Source organism: Silurus meridionalis, chromosome 8, assembly GCF_014805685.1.
Source record: "Silurus meridionalis isolate SWU-2019-XX chromosome 8, ASM1480568v1, whole genome shotgun sequence".
Classification (NCBI taxonomy): domain Eukaryota; kingdom Metazoa; phylum Chordata; class Actinopteri; order Siluriformes; family Siluridae; genus Silurus; species Silurus meridionalis.
Window position 1 is genome coordinate 14,515,185 of NC_060891.1, and position 24,079 is coordinate 14,539,263.

Here is a 24,079-nt window from a genome sequence, read left to right on the forward strand (position 1 = left end):
CAAGCCATGCTGATTGGTCCTACACTCTATTCCAAATGGACCTAAATAAGCGAGCAGAGTGGATAAATGTATTGAGCACACTGGAGTGTTTTAGCTTTTACATGAATTGACTATTTGTGTAAGTTTTGAAAGGAGTTTTGTAATTATTGTGCTTAATAAACCATGATTGTTTGTGATGACACAGTTATGAAGAAGGACTACTTTGGATACTTTAGACCTTGTATGTTTAACTAACTTTGGCATTATGAAAAACTAGGAAAGTAATTTTGCATAATCAGGCATCTCTAAAAAGTGGAGCGTTTTTGGCAGGACCGAATGAAGAAGAAGTGTAACAAGCTTCATCCCTCAATAATGGCAAAGTAGATGTAACTGTTTAACGTTTAAAAAACTTACCTTAGTTTAAATGACATTCATAACTAGTACTGATTTTTGCCATGAAAAAGTGAAGACACATCCAAACCTCTAAATGCTGTTGAAAATGAAACTTGTGTGTCTTCTTCGAGATAATCAGAGAAATTCCAGACATCCTTGAATTTTTTTGTTTTTGCAGTTATTATCATTAAGTAGGTACAGTTGGGTTTTTTTTTACCTCTGTATCTCTCAAACCATCCAATACCTAACTGTTTTGTTTGTTTTTTTGTTAATCTTTTCATTCTCTGCCTTTGTATTACCACCCTGTTGGGCTGTGGTCAATATCTGTGAACTGCCAACACTTCTCACTGGCCCTGGCATTATGGCTAGTATTGTTTGCCATGCATTGTGTGTGAGGTCCCAGCAGGGAAACAGCTGTGGCTGATGGACTTTCCAGACCTGAAGCTGGCAGCATGACATGTTCAGTCCTTAGCCTTCATCATGGGCCAATTCTCATCATACATTGACCCTTACATTCCTCTTTCTAAATATTTTCCTCCCTTTTAATCCTTTGTTCCTGATATCTGTCTGAGCACATGCAATGTGGCTGTCAGTCAAGGAAAAAACAAGTTTCTGCAAATGTGCATAGTATAGGAGAGTGTTGTATATTTCAAAGTTTTGATTGATATCAGGTGCTGAGATACTCATGACACATGAGGCAAATAGGTAGATAAATTAAATAATGTTGTCCAACCTTGAAAAACAGATACTACAAGTTCTACTGTAAATCCACAATAGCACTATCGTAGGGTAGCATGCTATTCTACATGTCGCCTGCATATCAGTGACTCAAAATTGCTCAATATTACAAATGTGATACAACATTTTACAATTTTCATCATTGTGACTGTCATAATGACTGACTACCAGATGAATGAACAAACATAAATGAACAAGCTACTGTTGTTCAGGTCTTACTGAGATTGCTTGATAAAAATAAAAGTAGTCACCAAATGTTAGATACCTTTGTATATTCATGAGCTCATGATAAGGAAAAAGGATTTTTCATCTGAAATATTAAGCACATTGTTACAGGCCAAATTTGAATGTGGTATTATATGCTCTGAATTTGGGCATTTCTAGGGCTTGGGTTGTGTAAATTATTTTTACCCAAACTGTATTTCTTTGAATTTCATTATCTAATATGATTGTTATTAGTATGATTAGTATTAGTATCAATACAAGCATATATTTGCACACTGAAAGATGAAAAACAGATCAGGTGAATACAGGTCCTGTTAGTCATGAGGTTTCTAGCTCAACAACATCTTAAAAAGTTTACAGTACAGACAGACAAATGGTAAATGAGCAGCATTCACTCTAACTCACATTTTATTTTGTTTTCTCTCTCTCCTACCAATCATTCGGTAATCAGACTCTTTTGTGCCAGAATTTGTGGTGTGATGATGTTTGACGTATGCATAACAATACACACTGGTTAGAAATTTCATACCAGTTTTAACCTGACACCCCTGACACAGTGAAATACTATTACAGGCCAGTCAGTATAACTCACAGAACATCATATTACAGAGTATAGCTCAGGAACATCATATTACAGAGTATGTTAAGTCTGCTGAATCAGTACTATTGTGCTTATTTGAACAAAAACCTTTACACACTGTAGCTTTGAAATGACAGAATTGTAAAATTGTTAGATAGCAGCTTAATTGTTAAACACAAGACAGTGTTCAATGTTTAAGGAGAAATCAGGAACAAGAGGAAATTATTGTGTTCTTTGAAAAAGGAAAAATAGTTGTCGATATAAAGTGAAGGTTATTTCAGTTTAGGTTGGTGTTTTGTAAACGTCTGTGCTGTCTCTGACAGGTGGAATCTCTGGTGACTCTTGGGAAGAGGAAGTGACTCAGTATCGTTGGTTGCAGTCATATCCTGGCAGAGACCATACAAATAGTGATTCTCTCACTACACTGATTCCAGAAGTATATGATTCTTCTAGATAAACCAACAGCATTACTAATGAATCCAGAAAGCTGAGACATTCTACAAAATGTACAAACAGCGAAAAGTAAATGACAGTTTAATACACTGTGATCTTTTCCATGAATAGATGTCTGACAGTCGAATCGTTTTAGAGAAAATGTTACATTTATGGAGCGGGCTTGTTGTGTATTATGAATGCCCTTGATTCATGTTTTGTTAATGTGTCCTTATAAAAATGTCTCTGTAACAAAAACTTGTGTTAATTGTGTGCTAGTCATTTGAAATGCGGTTGAATCAGTCATTATCGATTTTACGACCTGCACAATTGAACCCATGCTATAAAGGTGCTGTATATCAGTTCCACTCACTCTGTAATGAGGAGAGAGAAGTGTGTAGCCTGAGGAAATGGGGATGACTCATAGCTATAGGATCTGTTCCAACAGATGTTTTTAACCACGTCTTTTTGCTAGGCTAATATTCTGGGCATTTACACAAGGCCCTCTGCACCGCATGTCTCTCAGCTTGTGTAATCTGCTTGTGAGGAGAGCCATTCCTCAAAACAGAGCGGCTCACTGTGTTTATTGCCCCCATCATCCTCATATTCAACTCTGCCATGATGGCTTTTAATGGATTGGATTATATGTGCATATTCGGAAATTTAAGTTTACATTAGAGGTCGACAGATATGGGTTTTTTTCTGGCCGATGCCGGGGCCGATATTTAGAAATCAGGGCAGCCGATGGCAGATATATAATGCCAATTTTGATGAAGCATCAAAATGAAGCATCAAATTGAACCAAATAAGTATATAAGGCTAGATTAAGAACAAATGATACGTTGGGTGGTTTTGAGCATCGGTTGGCTTTAGTATTTTTCCGCACCGTTGGCTTTATTCGGACCATGTCAGCTGTTTTTCCGACGATACTGCATGTCACATCAACCGTGGAGCTCGTCGGCGAGAAAGAGAACTCCGATTGGCAAATTAAAAAAACACACTTGTCATTTTGCTCTTGTCTTTGCAACTTAACAGATATGATTGAAAAAAGCTGCACAAACCAGGTCTAAACACATCCACAATGGTACATTCCAGTAAGCCAAATGTCATGTGATTCATTTGTGATGTATAAATCAGTTGGTGTTTAATTAAATGTTGTCTAGAAAATTGTAGAATTGGTGTAGAATTTTAGTGACAAACTTTTTAAGGTCAGTTCTCGGATCTTCCAATCAGCTTATTTACTGTCAAAAAAAAATTAAGGATCAGAGAGGTCTAAAGGAGAAAGTTGCAGTGTGTTAAAAACAAGCAACAACCAGCTACACCATATTAAAATTTGGGCCACATATCTAAAGACAATGTCAAGCTCCTATATTGAATCTGTTCATAAGTGTGGCAGCCAAAAACAAAAGTGCAAGAAGCATAAATTGCAGTGTATAATAGTAAAGGATGAAGCGTAAAGAAAATGAACTAAAATGTAAAAAAAAAAGGAAATTTTTGGCAGACAGTACACAGTCAAAAGGCTGTGTAGATCTTACCTGTGAAAACTGTACAGAGAATAAATTGAATTGTGAGCTGTGATAGGTCTAAGGAATAGTGCATTGGACCAAAATGTTCCTAAATCTCCATTCAGAAGAACACTGATACCAAGAAAGCCCATCTTCACTGGGAATAGGGAATCAAAATTGTTTTGAGGCATTGCGTGGTTGTCTTTTGTCTCGAGAGGCTTTTTTTGGTGCATAATTCTGATTGGCTTTAATTGGAATTTCATGCAAGCAGCATAAGTCCATTGAGTCCATTTGGTTTCAGCAGTATAACCTTGTTGTAGCAGTGCATTTGTGTGGAAGAATATTTTCCTGGCGCATGGTATAGCCCCTGATATCCACTGAACAATGTGTGGATGGGCATAGTGCATCTGAACAATGTTGCTAATCCCTTTATGGCTACAGTTTATAAGTTTATCCTCATTTGGAGAGACACTTTCAGCATGCATGCATCATGTTCCAAAGCATATATCATCCATGAATGGTTCTAGAAACCTGTCAGTTAGCTTTCAGAATTTCACTGGCCTGTTCTTTGACTGAACCTCAATACTATCTCACATTCTTCAAGTAGGTGGACAAAGTTACTCACAGGAAGCCTGCTATTTAATTTGCAACTGCACAATGCAGTTCTTTCTGCATGATTGTCTCATGCATATCTAGGCAAATTCATGCTGTTTCAAAGACCAAAAATAGTCACAAGATTCAGCACCAGTGGTGCTTGAAAGTTTGTGAACCCTTTAGAAGTTTATGAAGAAGTTTGTATATATGAGTTTGTAATTATGACCAAAACCATCATTAGAATTTTACAGCCTTAAAAGTCCTAACATATTTATGGGCAGAAGTGTTTGGTGTGACAATCTTGTAACTAAAAGTTTCCCGTAACTGTTGATCAGTCTTGCACATTGCCTTGGAAAAAATAAAATCTTAGCCCATTGCTTAGTACCGAAGAGCTCTGGGATGTTGTTTTTTTCTCACATGTAATCAGGACATTATCTAGTGTTTGATTCTAACTTGGACTTTTTCTATAATTACTATTATATACCAAACATACAAAACAACACAGGCTCATGATACTTATACCTGAACTAGCAATGTTTTTCTTCTTCACTTGGGACAGTAGAAGAGTGGTTTAGGCATATCTTTTTGCATGATCTAGGTGTGATTATGAATATTTTATAATGTTATTAACGAATGGCCTTTGTTTGTTTTCAGTTCCCAGAATGCGGATTCTTTGGTATGTATGACAAGATCCTGCTCTTCCGCCATGACCTGAACACTGATAACATTCTGCAGAGACTCACTTCGGCAGAGGATATACATGAGGGAGACCTGATTGAGGTGGTACTCTCAGGTAAGTTCTGGGTATTTTACACTGACCTACAGGAGATTAGTAGGTTTAGGTTTTTGGTTAGGCTTTGCCATGTGCATTTTTTGGGGATACTTCTAAAATCCTGTTTCATGTTTTGAAACAGATGGTCAATTCTAGTGAGGTTGAGATGGAACAGACTAGTGCTAACTGGATGAGACTGGAGTACAATTCTGACACTCCTGGACTGTGCCCACAACTGGAACACAATTTTTTTTTGTCATCAGTGAAAGCTTAATTATCTTTAAATAACTGCGAACAGGACAGATCACTTAAGGCCGCCATTCACATTCACATCAGTCTCAGCCAAACCCCAATTTATTGCGAAACCTTGAGAAAATTCAGACACACAGACTCATGGGTTTCTCTTCTTTCAAGGAAAAGGGAGGTTGGCATACAGGCCCAAATTGTATAAACAATCTAGTCTACTGTAACACTGTCAAAATAAATTAGTAGAAAATCATAAAAGCAGGGTGAAAAACACAGCATTTGAATGTAAAGTAGGCTTGTGGTTTTGGAAGGTTTATGGGCTGTTCCTGTCCTGAAATGCTGTTGCATCCTGCACTATGAATGCTGCTGTGTGAGCTCTGATTTTCCTGTCATTTATGCCCTCTCCACAGGGGAGTAATAGAGCACACCTGCTTCACACATCCTCCTCACACATTGGACTTCACACACACACACACACACACACACACACACACACACACACACACACACACACACACACACACACACACACACACACTTATGCTTGTCTAGTATTGTCCTGCAATAGCACCAGAACTCTAATTGGCACTTTCCTTTTTGGAGAACAGTTCATTAATGGATCTCTCCGCATGTGAAGTGCATGTCAGTTACCATAGAATACACTCTACTCATAATCCCTTATTTTTCTGTCCGCACAGCCTCCTGTCCTGCAATGCTTTTGGTTATCAAACATCTTTGAAGGAAAATAGGCCACACAGTGTAGAGACACAGGAGGGCAGCTTTGACTTGGCATTCAGCTCAAAGACAGGGGCTTGTTTTTATTACAGTAAAAGACAGTAGTGGTTCTGCTGTGAAGTGCCGCAGGGATAAGAGAGAGCTGGACGATTTGAGTGTTCCGGCCTTACAGGAGGTCCATCCTTGCTTGATTTTATTTGAGATAGCAAACTACAGTGTGCACCACAGCTGAGTCTGTCTTGTTTCTGTCCTTTTAAGTTCATTCAAATATCTAGTAGTATGTTTTGTTATGAAATGAGTAATATTTCAGCTTTTCTAACACATTTATTGAAGAAAAGAAAATTAAACAGGAAAATGAGTTTTTTTGTAAGGTGTGGGTTTTATACTTATCTTGGTTTCCTAGCTTTTTTTTTATTCTCAAGCATTAAGAAATTTCCAGCCATCACTCACTCACTTCCAGTAACTGAAATTGTCCTGACCGGTAGAGCTAGATTGAAACTGTGCATGAACAAGAGTGCGGGAATATAACGTGGGTGAGACGGCAATCCATAGCAGGGCATACACTCACACCACAGGCATGGACATGCAGAGAAACTTCTTACATTAACCTGAGGTGATGATTGAGCCAGGGGCAATGAAGCTGAGAGGCTAAAAAAGAACGGAATGATAATACTAATAATAACACTAATAATGAAAGTTTAATGGGAGTTCAGATTAGGTCAAAATATTGCTTTATTATGAGATATTGCTAAATTTATTTTGCACCATATTTGCCATTGGTTGTTGGTGATTTAAGGTGCTTTTATAAGCATTTGATTCTTTCTTGGATGTTTGGATCATGACTTTACATAATGTAGGCTATGTGGTGCTTTCATGAATGCCTCATTATGAGTTTGTGCCAATGCTCTGTACTGCTGCCTGGCATGTGACTCGCTGGCAGCTCCAGTATTCAGCGTCATGCTTTTGATCTGTAAAGAGGAGCTCACTCATGCAGGGTTCATATTCTCAAGCTAAAGAATCATTGTCTCGTTTTGATCCTCTTCCCAAATGTGTGGCAGCCGAAAGAAAGTTTGAAAAACTATAACTCATTCCGTGGTTTCATCAATCCATCCAAGTATAAATCTGTAGAAGAAGGTAGAATGGAGCAGAAGGTAAATGAAATAAGGCACATACACACAATCAAAGGTCTTTGTAGAGCTTCTCTATGGACAAATATGCAGTGTTTCAATTTTATTGGATTTAGAGATATTAGTCTGAAAAAGGGTGCAATGCACCAGAGTGTTTCTGGCTCTCTATCTGCCAGGAAACCGCTCCCAAAACTGCCATCAAGTTTTTACATTTTTTCCAATCAGCCACTGAATTATCACTGATGAGTGATCCAGATGAGAAGACTTTTATCTGAAGAATAGGCATACACTTTCCACTAACACTGTAATTCTACTCTTACAGTCATTCTGAACATATGGAAGATGCAGGTGTACATCATCAGTGTTCACTCCTCCATAGCCCATTGTTTGGTCTCATGTTCAAAATTAAAATTGGATTAAATCTTTTTCCTAATATTGCTTGTCTGTGGTCTTCAGTGCAGCATGGATGGTTCAAGGTCCTTGAAAACAAGATATTTATACCACAAGTGTATCTCAGTAGTAGATTTCAATAGAGTTGGAGTGCAATGTAAAGCATATACTCTAATTTTTTTATATTTGTACAGTTATTTTCTTATTGTTAGTGCAACAGAACAGCACCTTAAATTATATATTTATTTATTTTTTTTTTGTTTAGTCAGAATAGTGCTGTAACAATTACATCTTAAAGCAGTTTAGTTTATTGTGAGGCCTTGTCAGCTTCCAGAAAGTCATTTTCAAATTTGGAATCATTTAATAAGATTCTGATTTATACCTGATGGATGAATCAACCAGATGAGATCATGATAGTTTAAAGTAATCACTTGGGAGTCTTTTCAGTGCTGTAAAATGCATCTACATTGTGCTCTGACTCATAGCTGAATCACATCTGTGAATCACTCTTCATGACTCAGACTAAAGAGTAATGTTTTACTGTACTGTTTGTGGTTTAGCCTTTAACACTTTTGCAGATGTAAGGCTTCTGAAAAAAATCATCAATTTTCAGAATATTTGTTTAAAAAAAAAAAAAAAAAAAAGTACTACTTAATTATACTAATTTGTTTGGTTTAGTCTGATATGGGTTTAATGAATGTAGCTGATTTGCCTTAATCAGGTTAATTTCAGAAATTGTTTAATTAATTATAATTAATAATCCAAATGAATACTACTAATAATAATATTTGTATTTGTTTTGTTTTTGTTCATTATCATTTTTTTGATGTTTAATCTCATCATGGTTTTAAATCTTTTAGTTCAGTTTTAAGTTGCATTTGAATTGCAGCTCAGGCTACAGTGGAAGACTTTCAGATCCGGCCTCATGCCCTCTATGTGCACTCATACAAAGCCCCTACCTTCTGTGACTACTGTGGGGAGATGCTGTGGGGTCTTGTCCGGCAAGGCCTCAAATGTGAAGGTAATGCTTTAGTGACAACTCAAGAATACTTCAATTTGTGAATACTAAATGTACCTAAAGACAAACATGTACTATTGGCTACACAGAAACTTTTCTTTAAAACTGCTGATTACACAGAAATTCACAAACTCAGCGAGTGCTCATGCAGTACATAAGTACAATACTTACACATGTGCACCATATGAGCCTAAGAGCATCAAGTGTTTTCCAGACACAGCACTTGCTGATTCAGTGCCTCTGGCTCAGGTTTACTATTCCGTGCAGTGAGATGTCTCAATGCTGTGTTGGCTTTCCCTCTACTCCATCCAGCCAGCCTTTGAAGCCCTATAGAGGGGCTTTTTGATTGGAGCACAGTGTACCTTTGCCAAGTGTTGGAAGTGGCCTTTAAAGTTTTCTGCTGTGATTTGCTTTGTTGATGGATACAGGCTGTTATATCAACCAAGCCAAGAGCTGCTTATTGTCTATAAATTTAATATAGAGGCCTAAATTTCACTTAAGCCTTATCTAAATGGTTTTGAATGTGATATAAGAGCTCGCTTTCTTGCTTTTTTTTCTGTTTCTCTGCTAGACTTCAAGTAAGAGCATTTCTGGAGCTCTCTAGTGGACATTTAAAAGAACTGAGGACATTTAAAAGAACTGACAAAAACGGAACAAAGAATACAATAATGTCTGGTCACCTAATCTCAGTTGTTATATGAGTGTATTCTGTCATACATGTTTATGTTATGTTTGTGTATCAGGTTGTGGTCTGAATTATCACAAGCGATGCGCCTTTAAGATCCCAAACAACTGTAGCGGAGTCAGGAAGAGGCGCCTGTCCAATGTTTCTCTGCCAGGTCCATCACTGTCCGTCCCTCGGCCTCAACCAGCAGAAAGTGCGGTGGTGACCCTGGAGGAGGTAAAGTGGGGCTATGCATGCTTCATTATGATTTATTTTCTCCTCCTTGTCCTTAGGGAGAGTCAGTCATTTGTATTACATTTATTACTTTCTTAACTTCTGTGTGTCTGGTTTGTGTATACAGCAATAAATATAGATGTGTTTATCCTGTGTGATTGAGAGGACAGTTTGAGTCAAAATTGATAATGTTTGAGACTGAATAGGAGGAACGGATTAAAAACTCCAGTCCACAGTCCGCTGAGTACTGCAAATCATACTGACTGTTTGCAGGGGAACCTCCCTCGGAATTACATTCCCCTGTTTCTAAGAAAAGTAGTTACTCTATTACTAGTTCACACAATGCAGTAAGCTGCTCTGTGTGAGTCTTTCAAGTAGAAAAACATATAGATGACTATACGGTTCTTTTTAGGTGTCTAAATTATGCTTTTTTAGGTCACTAGAGACTTTTTTAGCAACCAGTAGCAGTTTATCAGTGTACATAGGTTGCAAGACTGGATGTATTAATGTTGAACCAGATAAGTTGTGTATCATGTACAAGGACAGCTACAATAACATAGAATCTACTATGTTCCTTGAAGACTGTGAGAGATAAATGTGTGTGATTTGTTTAAAAAATCTGTGGAGTTCAGTACTTAAATGCTAGGATAATCTGGAACAGCAACTGAAGCTTTCAGCCAGTCAGGGTAAGGGTGGGCTGAAATTGAGAGTATCTATAGACTGGATTTTTGCTGTTCCACCAATGAAAAAAATAAAAATAAAACTGACATATTAATTTGTTAAAAACAAAAAAAAGAGCGCAGTAACTGGCTGCTTCTCAGACATTGTGCATCGATTTATCTGCCGTTTGTCCAATGCTGAATATATTCCTGTTGTGGCCAGACACACTCTTTGTGGAGCACACTAGGCTTAGTCGGGTTTTATTAAAGCTGTGTGGTCTGTTTTTAACTGAAGATGTTAGAACATGAATACCAAGTAGAAAGACTTGGTCTTTGAAGTTTTTATCATTTACTGTTTCCTGTAAATGTGACAAAGTTTAGCCGTGTCATTTAAAACATCTGTAGAGGGAGCACCCTGTATCACCCTGTATCACCCTGTAGCTTCCTGTAAATGTCCATCATGTTTCAGTTTGCAAAAAACATGTCTTATTGTGTTTTTTCCCCCGTGGGACTTCCAGCAACAGCGCCCTCATCAGGAAGCAGGGAAGCGGATCCCATCCTGGAGTGGTCGGCCCATCTGGATGGAGAAAATGGTGCTGGGGAGGGTGAAAGTGCCACACACTTTTGTTATCCACACATACACTCGCCCCACCATCTGCCAGTACTGCAAACGCCTGCTCAAGGGCCTGTTCCGCCAGGGCATGCAGTGCAAGGGTAAGCCTCTCCTTCTCCTGTATGAGAATATGCATGTAAACCTAAAAAATTGAAGAAATAACACACCATCTATATGTATTATTATTCTGTTAGATTGCAAATTTAACTGCCACAAGCGATGTGCATCCAAGGTACCAAAAGACTGTCTTGGGGAAGTCGTCTTCAATGGAGGTATAACGTAATTGTTATTAATGGTGTATCAGTTCCCTGCTTCATGCCTAGCAAGTCTGTGTGTTATACTACATTCTGTGACACTACATTGTTTGTGTCTTTTTTCAGAGCCAGCCAGTCCAGCTCCGGATTCAGACACCACTATGGAGGTGGATATCAGTGATGTCAACAGCGACAGCAGCAGAGGCCAGGACGACTCTGAAGAACCCTCTACACCAGAAGACAAGATCTTTCGGGACTTTCCTTTCTCAGACCAGGAGAAAGATGAGGAGCCTGTAAAAGCTCCTCAGATCAGGTATGTAGATATTGCATGATGGCTGACTTGATCTTTATGTAGAACTATTGTGCTCATTAAAGATTAAATTTGGAGGGTCTGCTTCAGTTAAATAAGGTAAAGGGTCCTGCTAACTAAAATAATAAGTCTTAGTATTTCTGATAATACTCCTGTATTTCTATGCCCCTCAGTGAGTCACAGAAATCTTCAGTGTTTGGTACCTGTAATCTGAGTTTAGAGTGTTTCATGTTTCCTCTTTTTGTCTTTTCTTAGCCCATCCACCAGCACTAATATCCCGTTGATGCGCGTAGTTCAGTCGATTAAACACACCAAGAGAAGAAGCTCCACTGTGGTCAGGGAGGGGTGGATGGTGCACTATACCAATAAAGACAACCTTGTAAGTTCCTTCAGCAAATGCTACATTTATTCATATCTTAATAAGGATATTACAACTTGCTAATACCTTTAAACACAACTGCAGGATATATTTTTCTGTTGTTAACAATATATCGTTGATTTACATTATGTACTCTATACGGAAAAGGTTTGTGGACATCAGACCTTAAGATTCATATGTGTTTTGTGAGCATCCATTTCCATATTTAGTTTTCATTTTCTGTTATACTATAACTGTTATATGCTAATATAATCTGCACTTATCTAGAAAGATGTTCCACCTGGTTTTGTAATGTGATTGTGGAGATTTGTGCTCATGCAGGATTAATGGTGATAGTAAAGTCAGGTACTGAAGGGTGAGGAGGCCTGTGGTGCAGTCAGTGTTCCAAGTCATCTCACTTGTATTCAATAGGGTTGAGTTCAGAGCTCTATAGCAGGCCACTCAAGATCTTCCACTATAACCCATGTAAAGTATATGGTGCTTGTATTGTGTACAGATGAATTGTCATGCTGGTACAGGTTTGGATTTCCTAGTTCCTAGCTGCTGCATTCAAATACATCCTACACAATTGTTGGCATATATTACACATTGTTCATATCTGCTTACATGGATCAATATACAAGTCTAAGTCTAAGTAGAAAATACAACATATTAGAGCTAATGCATTAATATAAACTTGTGATTTACCTTGTGGTTAAACAAATTGCATACCTGCTGAGAAAGTGCTCAAAAGTGCTGTGGTATAATCACAAGTCGATCAATTAAATATATCATTATACATAATTTAGTATTTAAAGCACATTCTGTTCTGTATATCATGTAGTCTATGATTACAGTTGAACAATTTCTAGTGTATTTTATATACAATGTATGCTATTTAGGAATAATCTGTTATTTATTTAGTAGTTTTTCTATTATAATTTAGTGTGATTACATTCATATTATTATCTCTTTTAAGCTATGGAACATATTCACCACCCACAGCCTTTTTTATATACAGTTGTTTTTTTTGCCAGCTATTTAGACAATAATAGCTGTATGTTGAGTTATTTTCAGAGGTAAGTAAATCTGTACTGCTATACAAGCTGCACATTGACGTGTACTCACTTTTGTGAGATACTGTATTATTTGTGTGTATTATGTATTATACATATTCATCATGCACAATATTGTGTATATATTCAAGTATGTATTTGTGTTTGTATGTGCTTATGGATGGATGGATAGATGGATGGATGGATGGATGGATGGATGGATGGATGGATGGATGGATAGATAGATAGATAGATAGATAGATAGATAGATAGATAGATAGATAGATAGATAGATAGATAGATAGATAGATAGATAAAAAATGTTTCCTTATATAATGTTAATTGTAATTATAAATTCTTCTCAGAGAAAGAGACACTATTGGAGGCTGGACAGCAAAAGCTTGACTTTGTTTCAGAATGACACAGGAGCCAAGTTCTACAAGGTAAGCAACTCATTTGTAGAGAATTGTTGATTGCGTTGTTTATAGTGTTTTAGTGTTGATAGTCATTACATGATACATGTAAAAGTCACAGTTCTAATAAACTGTTGAAATTCTGCTTACATCAGTATTATAGTTACCCTTGACTTTTTTTTTTTTATATAAAAAATAAGGTCAGTGGCCCTTCAAATGTCCCCTCCCCCACTGATCTTTCACTTCATGAGATGCATAATTTCTCTGTGGTCAAAGTGGAAAGCTGTCAAATAAACACATCAGAGCTAGTCATAATGCATCTGAGGTCACTCTAACACCTCGAATGTGTCTTGCAGAAAAGGTTAATAAACTACAAACTGTGATCAAAATAAAATGTCAGTGTTAAATGTGAATTGTTCATTGGGATTCTGTAATTATATACTTTACATAGTTAATGATAAATTTATTATTTTGGTTCTTTACAAAATATAACACTAAACTATAACACTAAATAAATAAAAAAAGTGGCAAAAAAGCTGAGCTTTTAAAACTTAATTGATAAACTGATATTCAATAGAAATACTCAAATCATATTTTTTGAAAAATATCTTCTGTATTGAAATTGCTGAAGGGAAAGATTTGTCTTTATACCCATTATGTCAAAAGCTTTAAATTTTTTTGAGATAAGAATTCAAAAGTTTAAATCAAAATCTCAAAAAATGAAATCTAAAAAAATCTAATATCAAAATCCCATGTGGACAGAAAAGTAAATGCATTAATTTTTAATTATATAATTCAGAACATTGAAAAAACTGTATAAAAATATGTACATTTATATTCAAATACATTTGTCCACTTTTTGTTTTCTTGCTTTTCAAAGAGGAGCTAGTTAATACTTATGATTTTGTTTTTACTCTATTACACTTTCACATATAAATCTCCATACACATATGCATACAAATATAGAGGCAAAGGTGAGCAGGAAATTACGATGTAAGCTTTTAAGCTTTTAATATATACAAAAAAAATCTTGCATGCGCTTGTGAAACCTTGTAAAAGTGAATGACATGCACATGTGTGAACACGTATGTTCACAGCTCCCTCTCACAGTCATTCCAGTAGTTTATTGTACTGCTGACATATCTGACACTATTTTGTTTTCGCTGATGTGCTGTATATTGAAGCATCTGTACAAATACTTGTAAAACCATAATGACAGTTAACTGTAACAAACCCCTGAAACTCTAAATGTACCCACAGAAAGACATCTAACACCATGGCAGCAGCAGAATAAAGTAGGCGCTCCGCACATTTTCTCTTCTTTCAATCTTTAGTTTTGTGGGCAGCCCCCAGTCTGCTTGCTATGAGGGGACTCCAGTGAGTCTCTTTCTGAAACACCACGTGTATTTTTGCAAGTAAAATCCAAACCAGTAAAGTACCCACACTTTAGCTCAGTGCACTATTAGCTTATCAGTTATGCACTTCACGCTTCAAGTAGTGGAAGTAATTCCAGGGTATTTGACTGTCTTTCTCATGAAGGAATGTGTTATGTGGGTCTCTGGGTCTAATTTGACTTTGGAACCTTGCCAGTGCTTTTAGCACTGTATATGATTCACATATGTGGACTATAATGTACTTTTGTTACAGTATATAATATATAATTATGTAAACATATTGTGTACAATTACCCACATTACCCATGGACCATTTCTGTGCATGTTTCAGACTGAACTGGTATTAAAGATATTAAAGATAAAGTTTATAGGTAAATGTATTATTTATTTTTTGTTTATACTATAGAATATAATGATAGTCTTAGAAAGCTACATGTCTATTTACAGTAAATGCATATACATTTAATTGACATTTAATTGCTCCAATTACCAAGAAAGAGCTTTGGATTTGGCTTTAAACAACAACAAAAAAGTTACAAGAATAACTTACTGTTATGCATCTCTTTAAGAAATGGTTAGTTTCACGAGACAAGGCAGGAAATATAAATATATCAGCTGAATCTGATTGAAAAAGGATTGACACAAAAAATAAGTACAATTAAGCAAAATGTGGCTGTATTTGACACCTAATTACAAAATGTTTAAGAGGCCTAAGAAATGCTCTTCTTTAGAATGCTAGATCAAAAGTAAATTAAAGGAAGATTGTTGTTGTCTACAAAAAAACAACAGTTCAGGAATTTGTGAATTCAATTTGGATAAATCTTCTATTCTCTTTAAAGTTTTGGAAAAGTAGTCTTATAAATAAAAAAAAAAAGAAAAGTTTATTGAATGTGGTGCCTCCTAATATGTGTCTGTTTGAGCCAAAGACCTTTGTACTTTAGGTATTTCTTTCCCCTACCAGGAAGTTTTTTTACACAGTGCTCCCTTTCTTCAGATGTAATGAAACAGGCCACCTCTGTTCTACTGGTTGAGCCAAGGGCTGCTGATTGTTCATTTTCTGCTTTTTTATTTAGAAACCACTGTTTTTTTACTTATGTTTACCCCATATGCTCCGGTGGCCATGTGTCAGGAGCTGAAAGACTGTGTCTGTTTTATACATTTGGAAATTATACTATACTCTTTTGAAGGCAGAAGCCCTGTATTTTTGGTTTCCCCACCTCTTTTATGGCCTATGGGGACTTCAATCCTGTCTCCACATAACTGTTTCTCAACCAGACCACCCCTTTTACCATGTAGTGGCCATCCGCAGAACAGTGGTAGCATGGTCTCACACACACATGCGCGCCACGACACACTCAAGCATGAAGTCATGAAGACTTTCGGTGTGCTGCCTTGTAATCATAGAGCTCTGCAGTGGGCTGGGTCATGTGGTCCACCCTCTAACCACAAACAGTTGATGTGAAGCTCAGAGGAAGCTGCTATTGGTCACAGCTACCGTTTCACTCTTTCGTTTGAGAACAGTGGGAGGACAGAAGCAAATGCCATCAGAAGGCAGCTTGCTTTGTATCACTTTAACATCTCAGAAAGGACATGAGGCTCATGAACTTCTTCTGATAACCCATTCTCAGATAAAATGAAGACCATAGATTGTGTGATCTCGAAACCTGCTCTCTATACTAAAGAAGTTAAGGTATGGTATCGGTTTGGCTGGATGTTACCGAAGAAATGCTGTTTGTGTCCTGGTAGTAGTTGTGATTAGAAGTGGATATTGATTTGAATGTTGTGTTTTAGAGTTTTCATTAATTCATATATTTATTTTAAAAAATAACATATAACTTTAGCTCTCTCGAATGAAAACTTTCACAGTCTTTAATTTATCAGCCAGATAAATGAATTTGAATATGCATCCCTTTTTTTTTTTTTACCTACAGGAGATTCCTCTGTCTGAGATCCTACAGGTGGAGGCTGCTAGGGATTTCAGTAGTCTTGCCATGGGTGGAAATCCACACTGCTTTGAGATTATCACTGCTACTATGGTCTATTATGTTGGGGAGAACACTGGTGGCTCTCATCTTCATATGCACAACACCATGCTGGCAGCCTCTGGTGTGGGGCTGGAGGTGGCGCAGGGCTGGGAGATGGCCATCCGTCAAGCCCTCATGCCTGTTCCAGTTACACCTCAGCCAAGCGTGGGAGCTGGACAAGGGGGTCAGGGCAAAGACCACAGTGAGTACATTCATTTAAATACTTAAGGCATGATAGTATTATAGTAATAAATAATACAAATCATCATGATCACACTATCACTCTATTCATCACCACCATTATCACTTTTTGCATTGTTACTGTTATTGTTAATATTTTTATTGCATTTTTCACAGTCATTTTAAAGTCAGTATTTAATTGAATATAAACCTATGAGAAGAACCTATAAATTGGCTGATTGGCCAACATAATCAAAGATTTGTGATAAATTACATAGAATTAACTTTATTCATTGTGAGACAATGATTGCTCATGTTAGGGACAAAAAATGGAGAGAAAAATAGAGTTCTATTTGTAGAAAGTTTGTAAATTAGAATAAAATTGCCCGAAATAATATTTACATTTACTAAACCTAATTAACAGCATTTTGATTAAAATACTGTAATTATCTAGTCATTGGTTTAGGTTACAAATAATTGAGAACACAAACGACATCCTACATATGCTCACGATCGGAATTCCTCTCTACAGCAAGAACTTGCATAATACAATGCTCCAATACAATGTTGTGTTGTATGTTTGAATGGAATTCTTTGAACTGCATCCAGCATGTTCTCCTTAGAACCTCAGCAAAAAAATTACACCAATCATGATGCTTAAGGCCATGTACCACCATTTGCTCAGCACTTGAACAGCTTCTGGTTGCCTTCAAACACTGATTTGAGACAAAACAACCATTTACAAGCCACCTCTTCATTTAAAGAATCCCCAGTGCTGCTGCTGAGCTGCTCCACAACCTGCTCTCTCATGACCCTTCATGTTATTTCTGTACTAGATTTATTTAATTCGCTCACAAAGCAGCAGGAATTAAAAAAAGCTTCTAGTTTTCCTCATAGATTTCCTTAATTAAGCTTCCCACATCATCCAGAACTACTGAGAATTTCACTGGTTAATTTCTGTGGTCTTTTCATATTTTCCTCATTCATTATTACTCTATTGATTAGGTCACTTCAGAAATATGTACTTTGTTATCTGCTCTAAGGATTATTTTTTGTGTTTTGCTCATCATATAAGGATAATTTGGAAAAGAGAATTAGAATAAATTATCTTTCTTTCTGTGTCTCTCCAGAGGAACTGTCTATGAGCATTTCTGTATCCAACAGTCAAATCCAGGAGAACGTGGTGAGTCTGTGTTTATATTTACACTTTAACAAAGTGGGTTTTCAGTCATTATTATCACTACAACACTTTTAAAATTTTTGTAAAATAATCACATTGCGTTACACAACCAATACAAAGTAAAAAGAAATAAATCACTTGTTTTTAGGATATCAGCTCTGTTTACCAGATCTTTGCCGATGAGGTTTTGGGATCAGGCCAGTTTGGCATTGTATATGGAGGTACCGTTATTTCATCATTTCCCATCAGTTACATTATATGTGCTTCTGCATAACAACCTATACTAAAAATCAGCAACAATAAAAAAAACCTTTCTGCTAAAAGGGAAGCACAGAAAGACGGGCAGAGATGTAGCCATAAAGGTGATCGACAAAATGAGGTTCCCTACAAAACAAGAAAGCCAGCTGAGGAATGAAGTAGCTATTTTACAGGTGGGTCCATTACAGCCTGACGAGACTGTGGAGAAGCATACAGTTCTATGTTATTCAAACTGATAATAACTGCCTTTCTCTTATTTACCATTAAGAACCTGCAGCATCCTGGTATTGTCAACTTGGAGTGCATGTTTGAGACTCCTGAGCGAGTGTTTGTTGTCATGGAGAAGCTGCACGGGGACATGTTGGAGATGATCCTGTCCAGCGAGAAGAGCAGACTGCCGGAGCGCATCACCAAGTTCCTTGTCACACAGGTTAACTCTTTTAAATAATTTTTTAGGACCCTTCATTCCTTTTGTCTGGACTGTGTTTATTCTGAAGAATATGGTGTTTTGAATGGGGGCTGTGTGTTTAGAGAAGTCTGGATCTCATCAGGAAGCTGAAGTGCTCTACTGCTTGAGCCTGTGGGATGATTAGAAAAGAGGGGCCCCTTGGGGCTGGAATAACAGGGGCTCATCTATTAGCTATGGATCTGCAGCCTCCAATTATCAGCCACACACAGCTCTGATGTGGCCAGAGACCCCCTGACGGTGCATGATGGTGTATATTTCACTGGAAATAAATACTGAATTTGATTAAGCTTGATTTTACTTGCACATGTTCTCAGCATGCATCTCATAACAGTTGATTTTCAGCTTGTAAATGTGACTAGAGTTTAATGTAAGGCTTAAAATATTAGCTGATGTCATTGTTGTTATTTTGTTACAGATTCTGGTGGCTTTGAGACATCTCCATTTTAAAAACATTGTTCATTGTGATCTAAAGCCTGAGAATGTGCTCCTAGCCTCTGCAGAGCCTTTTCCTCAGGTAAGACACTTGTCACACGTTTATCGTGTTATCCACCGAATACACTTTCAGACTTGAGACTGTATATTTTGTTCGGCAGGTGAAACTGTGTGACTTTGGTTTTGCTCGCATAATTGGGGAAAAGTCGTTCCGACGCTCGGTGGTGGGAACTCCGGCGTACCTGGCCCCCGAAGTTCTCCGAAGTAAAGGTTATAACCGCTCACTAGACATGTGGTCAGTGGGGGTCATCGTCTACGTCAGCCTGAGTGGTACCTTCCCCTTTAACGAGGATGAAGATATTAATGATCAGATACAGAACGCAGCCTTTATGTATCCACCTATGCCTTGGAAGGAGATCTCCACTGACGGTAAGAAAACAGTGTTACAGTGATTTTCTCTCTAAATTGTATACAAATGTATGCTACGCTTGATGTACTAACCGTCTAATTTTGCACATTTACTACCACAATGATCAAAACCAAAAAAAAAAAACGTTTAGAAGTTAGTCATTGTTTCAGCTGCACCAATGTAATACACATGTAACACAGTTGTCTAGACAACGCATTTGTTTTTTCTTGTTTACTTTCAGATAGTGGTGTGCTATATAATATAGTTGCTGAATAAGTTGGATCAAATTGCAGTGGTTTTCCCCAACAGTAGTATTAATACAGAAGATTTATTATGTGTAAATGGCTGACTGTTTATTACATTCAATATTTGGGTTAGTAGGCTGTATTTAAAACCCAAAAACATACAGTGGATGCAAAGTGTTCATCAGACACAGTTAGGTGTCTCACCCCCGTGTCTGTCTATGCTACCACAATCTCAGCTCAAATGAGTCACTACACTACCCACCCTACAGTTTCCCTTCCACAGCATCTCTTACTGCATTTTGTCTCTTAACATTTTAAACTGATCAGCATTTATTTTTAAATATCATTACAATTTGCCGGGGTTAAATCTCATTCGTCATAACTCCATTTTCATTTATTTAGCCCCTAAACTCTTCATAATGAAATTCAGGGCATTACTCATTTGACATTTTGATATCATCTTGGCATTTAGTACATTTAGTCAGACATATGAATTTCAGGTCACAAATGGCACATGCCTATAGCACCAAGTCTCGTTTTGAAGAGGATGCAAAACAAAAAAAAAAGACAGTATTTTTATACAATATATAATAAGTACATATTAATATGGGATTTTAATTACACCTCTATTGCGAATGACAATTATGCTAATTTGAGACTGTGATTGCTATAAAGCTTGTGCATGCAGCCTGAAGGATTTGGTTATGTAGTAAAACACAGTTGTAAAAGTACAACAATGTCTTCATCATTTAAATTAAAGTTAACTTTTCTTTTTATATTTAAATATGCTGCATACTGTTATATTAATAGATGATTCTTAGACACTTTGCTTCTCGAATATATATATATATATATATATATATATATATATATATATATATATATATATATATATAATCGAGTTAAACTTTTATGTTTAACCCACAGCCACAGATCTTATCAACAACCTTCTTCAAGTGAAGATGAGGAAGCGGTACAGTGTGGACAAGTCTCTCAGTCATCCCTGGCTCCAGGTTAGACAACACAGCACATTATTTTGATGCTTCTACAGTCCCAGTGAAGCCTTGTTTGCTTAATAAGCATATCCCTGCTTTCTTAGGACTACCAGACGTGGCTAGACCTACGGGAGTTTGAGACCCGGCGAGGCGAGCGCTACATTACCCACGAGAGCGATGATGCACGCTGGGAGGAGTTTGCTGATGAGCACAGTCTGATCTACCCTAAACACTTCATCATGGCTCCAAACCTAGACGATATGGATGAAGACCCCTAGATACATTCTGGACTGATTCTGTGAAAGAGGACACTGTCAGACTCTCACTAGAAGGCGCTAGCCCCTCAAGGACCTGTAGCTAAAGTGAATACAGCACTCTGCTGAGGCAGAAGCAGGATATTCTGGGATAAGTGAAGGGGCTCAGTGATGCAAAAGCACCCAGCGGTGTGGGGCCTTGTTTTTTCTTGGTTTTACCATCAAGACCTGTTTTTATGAAGATTTTTTTCTTCAAATCCTTGTAGAAACCCTAAATGTCAGTATTTTGTGGTTTGTGGTTTATTCTGCACTCTACCTGTGCTCCATCTAAAGGTGCAGATCTATTTATCTTATTTACAGATTTAGTGTTAACAATTTTACAAGAATTTGAAGAAAGGTTAAAAAGGGCTTTGGTGAGGTTACATATAAAGGAGAGTGAAGAATGGTGCTATAAAGAATTTTGACTTTTTGAGGGCTATGTTCAGAAAGACTGTTAACACAAAACGCCTTTTATTCTATAACTGGAACATGTTAGGATGTGTTATGAAAAAGCCATACATTATAAAAAAAGAAAAGAAATAGATCTTAGAATGTTTGTGGAAAAAAAATTTTTGGAGAAATACGCAGAGAAGGCTATAAAAAGAGGTTTTTTTAAAGTATAGAAAATGTTTAAAATCTCGGTTATGGCCTCTAAAATACATTTTTATCGGGTATTTGAACTAATCTGAAAGATGATTATAGACAAATATTCTTCATAATTCAAAACAAGCACCGATATTGTATGCCTTTTTTTTCACTTATAGTTTTTTTCCTTCCATCTGTAGAGTAAGTGCTCTTCAGGTAGTCAAGCCTTGAAAGACTTGAAATAGCACTACAACACGCTACACATCGGTTAAATTAAATTCCACTATTAACACTAGAGATTGTGTTTTAAGAGAAGCATTGTATTTCTTTATCATGTGGCCTGTACACCGAAAGAACCAACTTGTAACATCATAGTGGTATTCACAATATATTCCAGAATCGGAGTATAATGATTTCAACCATTTCAGTTATAAATACTGAATTGCATTCAGTAGCAAGCTATTTTCACTCAGATAAGTACGATATTAGCACATAAGTACAAACTCACCTTTTTGGGCACTATATGGGATGGAACATATGCAGTATGTTGGGCAGATAAGATTTGCCTATAAATGTTCAAATTCAATTATTTATTGATTACAATTGGGTATACAGTTCACATTCTGTTCTCAAGGTTTGCCATAGCACAAAATAAGGAGCCATTTTGAGCAGATCGGTTTGACTGCTTTTAAAGTTTGCATGAGTTTCCATCACCTTGTCTGGGAGAGGAGGGGATGTTTACTCCTCTGGATCCATATAATCATTAATTCATGTTGCCACTGGATTGGCAGGTGTGAGTGTTTTGTATATTTTAGTACATAAAGAATTAAATGCACTACTTTATGTGTGGGGTCATTGTTTCATGATTTACAGATTGAAAAACATAATATACTATAAGGAATGTGGACATCTGACCAGCACACACATATGACGGGTCTTCCACAAACTGTTGCTACAAAGCTGGAAGCATCCAATTGTAAAGGATATCTTCCCTTCACTGGAACTTGGGTACCCAAACATATTCCAACATTACTAATGCCTTTGTGCAGGTCTATAAAGACATGGTAGGACAAGGTTAGAGTGGATTAACTCCAGAACCCTGACCCCCACATCACTAAACACCTCAGGGATGAATGTTGATTGCACTCCAAGCCTCCTCACATGACGATATTGTTTAAACTCACTAAAACTTGTTGTGACTGAAAGAGCACAACAAGCAGAGTGGAGTGTTACAGTAAGAACAGCAAAGTTAGACTGATCTGGAATGAGACGTTCGATAAAAACATTTGGGTGTGTTGAACAAGTGCACAAACATAATTTACATAAAGAATGTAATGTAAGAATGTAATATGTGTGTATTGGAGGAAGAAAAGTTTAGAAAGAAGCTTTTGCCAATAAGCTACAAAAAAGCCCTGACAGTTAACTGGTTTAACATGTTAAAGCAACATGGGGCAATAAAGTGGATACATATTTGTGTGTGAAATTCAAGTGATGCAGTTCCAATTATTTAATTTGTCAAGGAACAGGTCAAATATATCATGATAAGATTAAGAGCATTGATTTTCTTTTGTTACAAAACTAGAAGGTGTTATCAAACAATTTGAGGCTAGTTTTGTAACCGATAATAGCACAAGGCTGCACGCACAGTCAGAACATGCATTACCCAGTCTACGATTCATCATGTTAGAGCAGACGTGAAATTTCGTGTGAAACTGGGCAGATTTGCCACAATGCTATTTGCCATGATTCTGCAAGTTTAAAGCGATGCTGCGATGAGTTGCTTGAGGTGTTTTGAGTGGCACATAGGAAGAACATCACTGGAAGACAAAGATCAGGAAGAACTTCAACGAGTTCAACCCCCAAAAATGTTGAAACCATTTGGCAACTTGTGCATCATCAATCCACAACATTGTCACCATTGTCATTGGATTCCCAAAGATGAAGGTCCAGTTTAAAGGTTGCCATTTTGACACCATTGTGCAGAAGGTGCTTGACATGCTTTGAAAAGTAGACTTCCAGGACATATCCCAGAAGTGTCAGGAATGCTGGGAGCGCTGTATTGCTGTGCAAGGGGACTATTTTGAGGGTGATAGTGTGTAAACATAAATTAATAAAGTACTTTCTTGTAAACAGAGCTAGTCTCGAATATTTTTGATACCACTCATAATAAACAAAAGGTCTCCTCACACTATATCAGTAATTGACTTTATTCACACCCTTGTGGTCAGGCATCAACAAACCTTTGTAAACTTTTGTTGCTAAAAGTGCTTCAACTAAGTACTGAGTGAAGGTGGTGGACGAAGTACACAATCCATGTAGTT

The 24,079-nt window shown here is 37.1% G+C and overlaps 1 protein-coding gene across 1 annotated transcript in view; it reads left to right on the forward strand.

Annotated features, from left to right (window-relative positions):
* prkd3 (protein kinase D3) overlaps positions 1–22,601 on the forward strand; it is a 37,333-nt gene extending 14,732 nt beyond the window's left edge. The window contains 17 exon segments of the mRNA XM_046855347.1: positions 5,101–5,239; positions 8,606–8,737; positions 9,478–9,635; positions 10,810–11,005; positions 11,099–11,176; positions 11,285–11,471; positions 11,724–11,847; positions 13,247–13,324; positions 16,620–16,914; positions 18,023–18,075; positions 18,221–18,293; positions 18,397–18,503; positions 18,599–18,760; positions 19,215–19,313; positions 19,393–19,660; positions 20,813–20,898; positions 20,985–22,601. Coding sequence (XP_046711303.1) covers positions 5,101–5,239; positions 8,606–8,737; positions 9,478–9,635; positions 10,810–11,005; positions 11,099–11,176; positions 11,285–11,471; positions 11,724–11,847; positions 13,247–13,324; positions 16,620–16,914; positions 18,023–18,075; positions 18,221–18,293; positions 18,397–18,503; positions 18,599–18,760; positions 19,215–19,313; positions 19,393–19,660; positions 20,813–20,898; positions 20,985–21,158 — 2,409 coding nt within the window. The 3' untranslated portion in view covers positions 21,159–22,601.
* Positions 22,602–24,079: the final 1,478 nt, after the last annotated feature.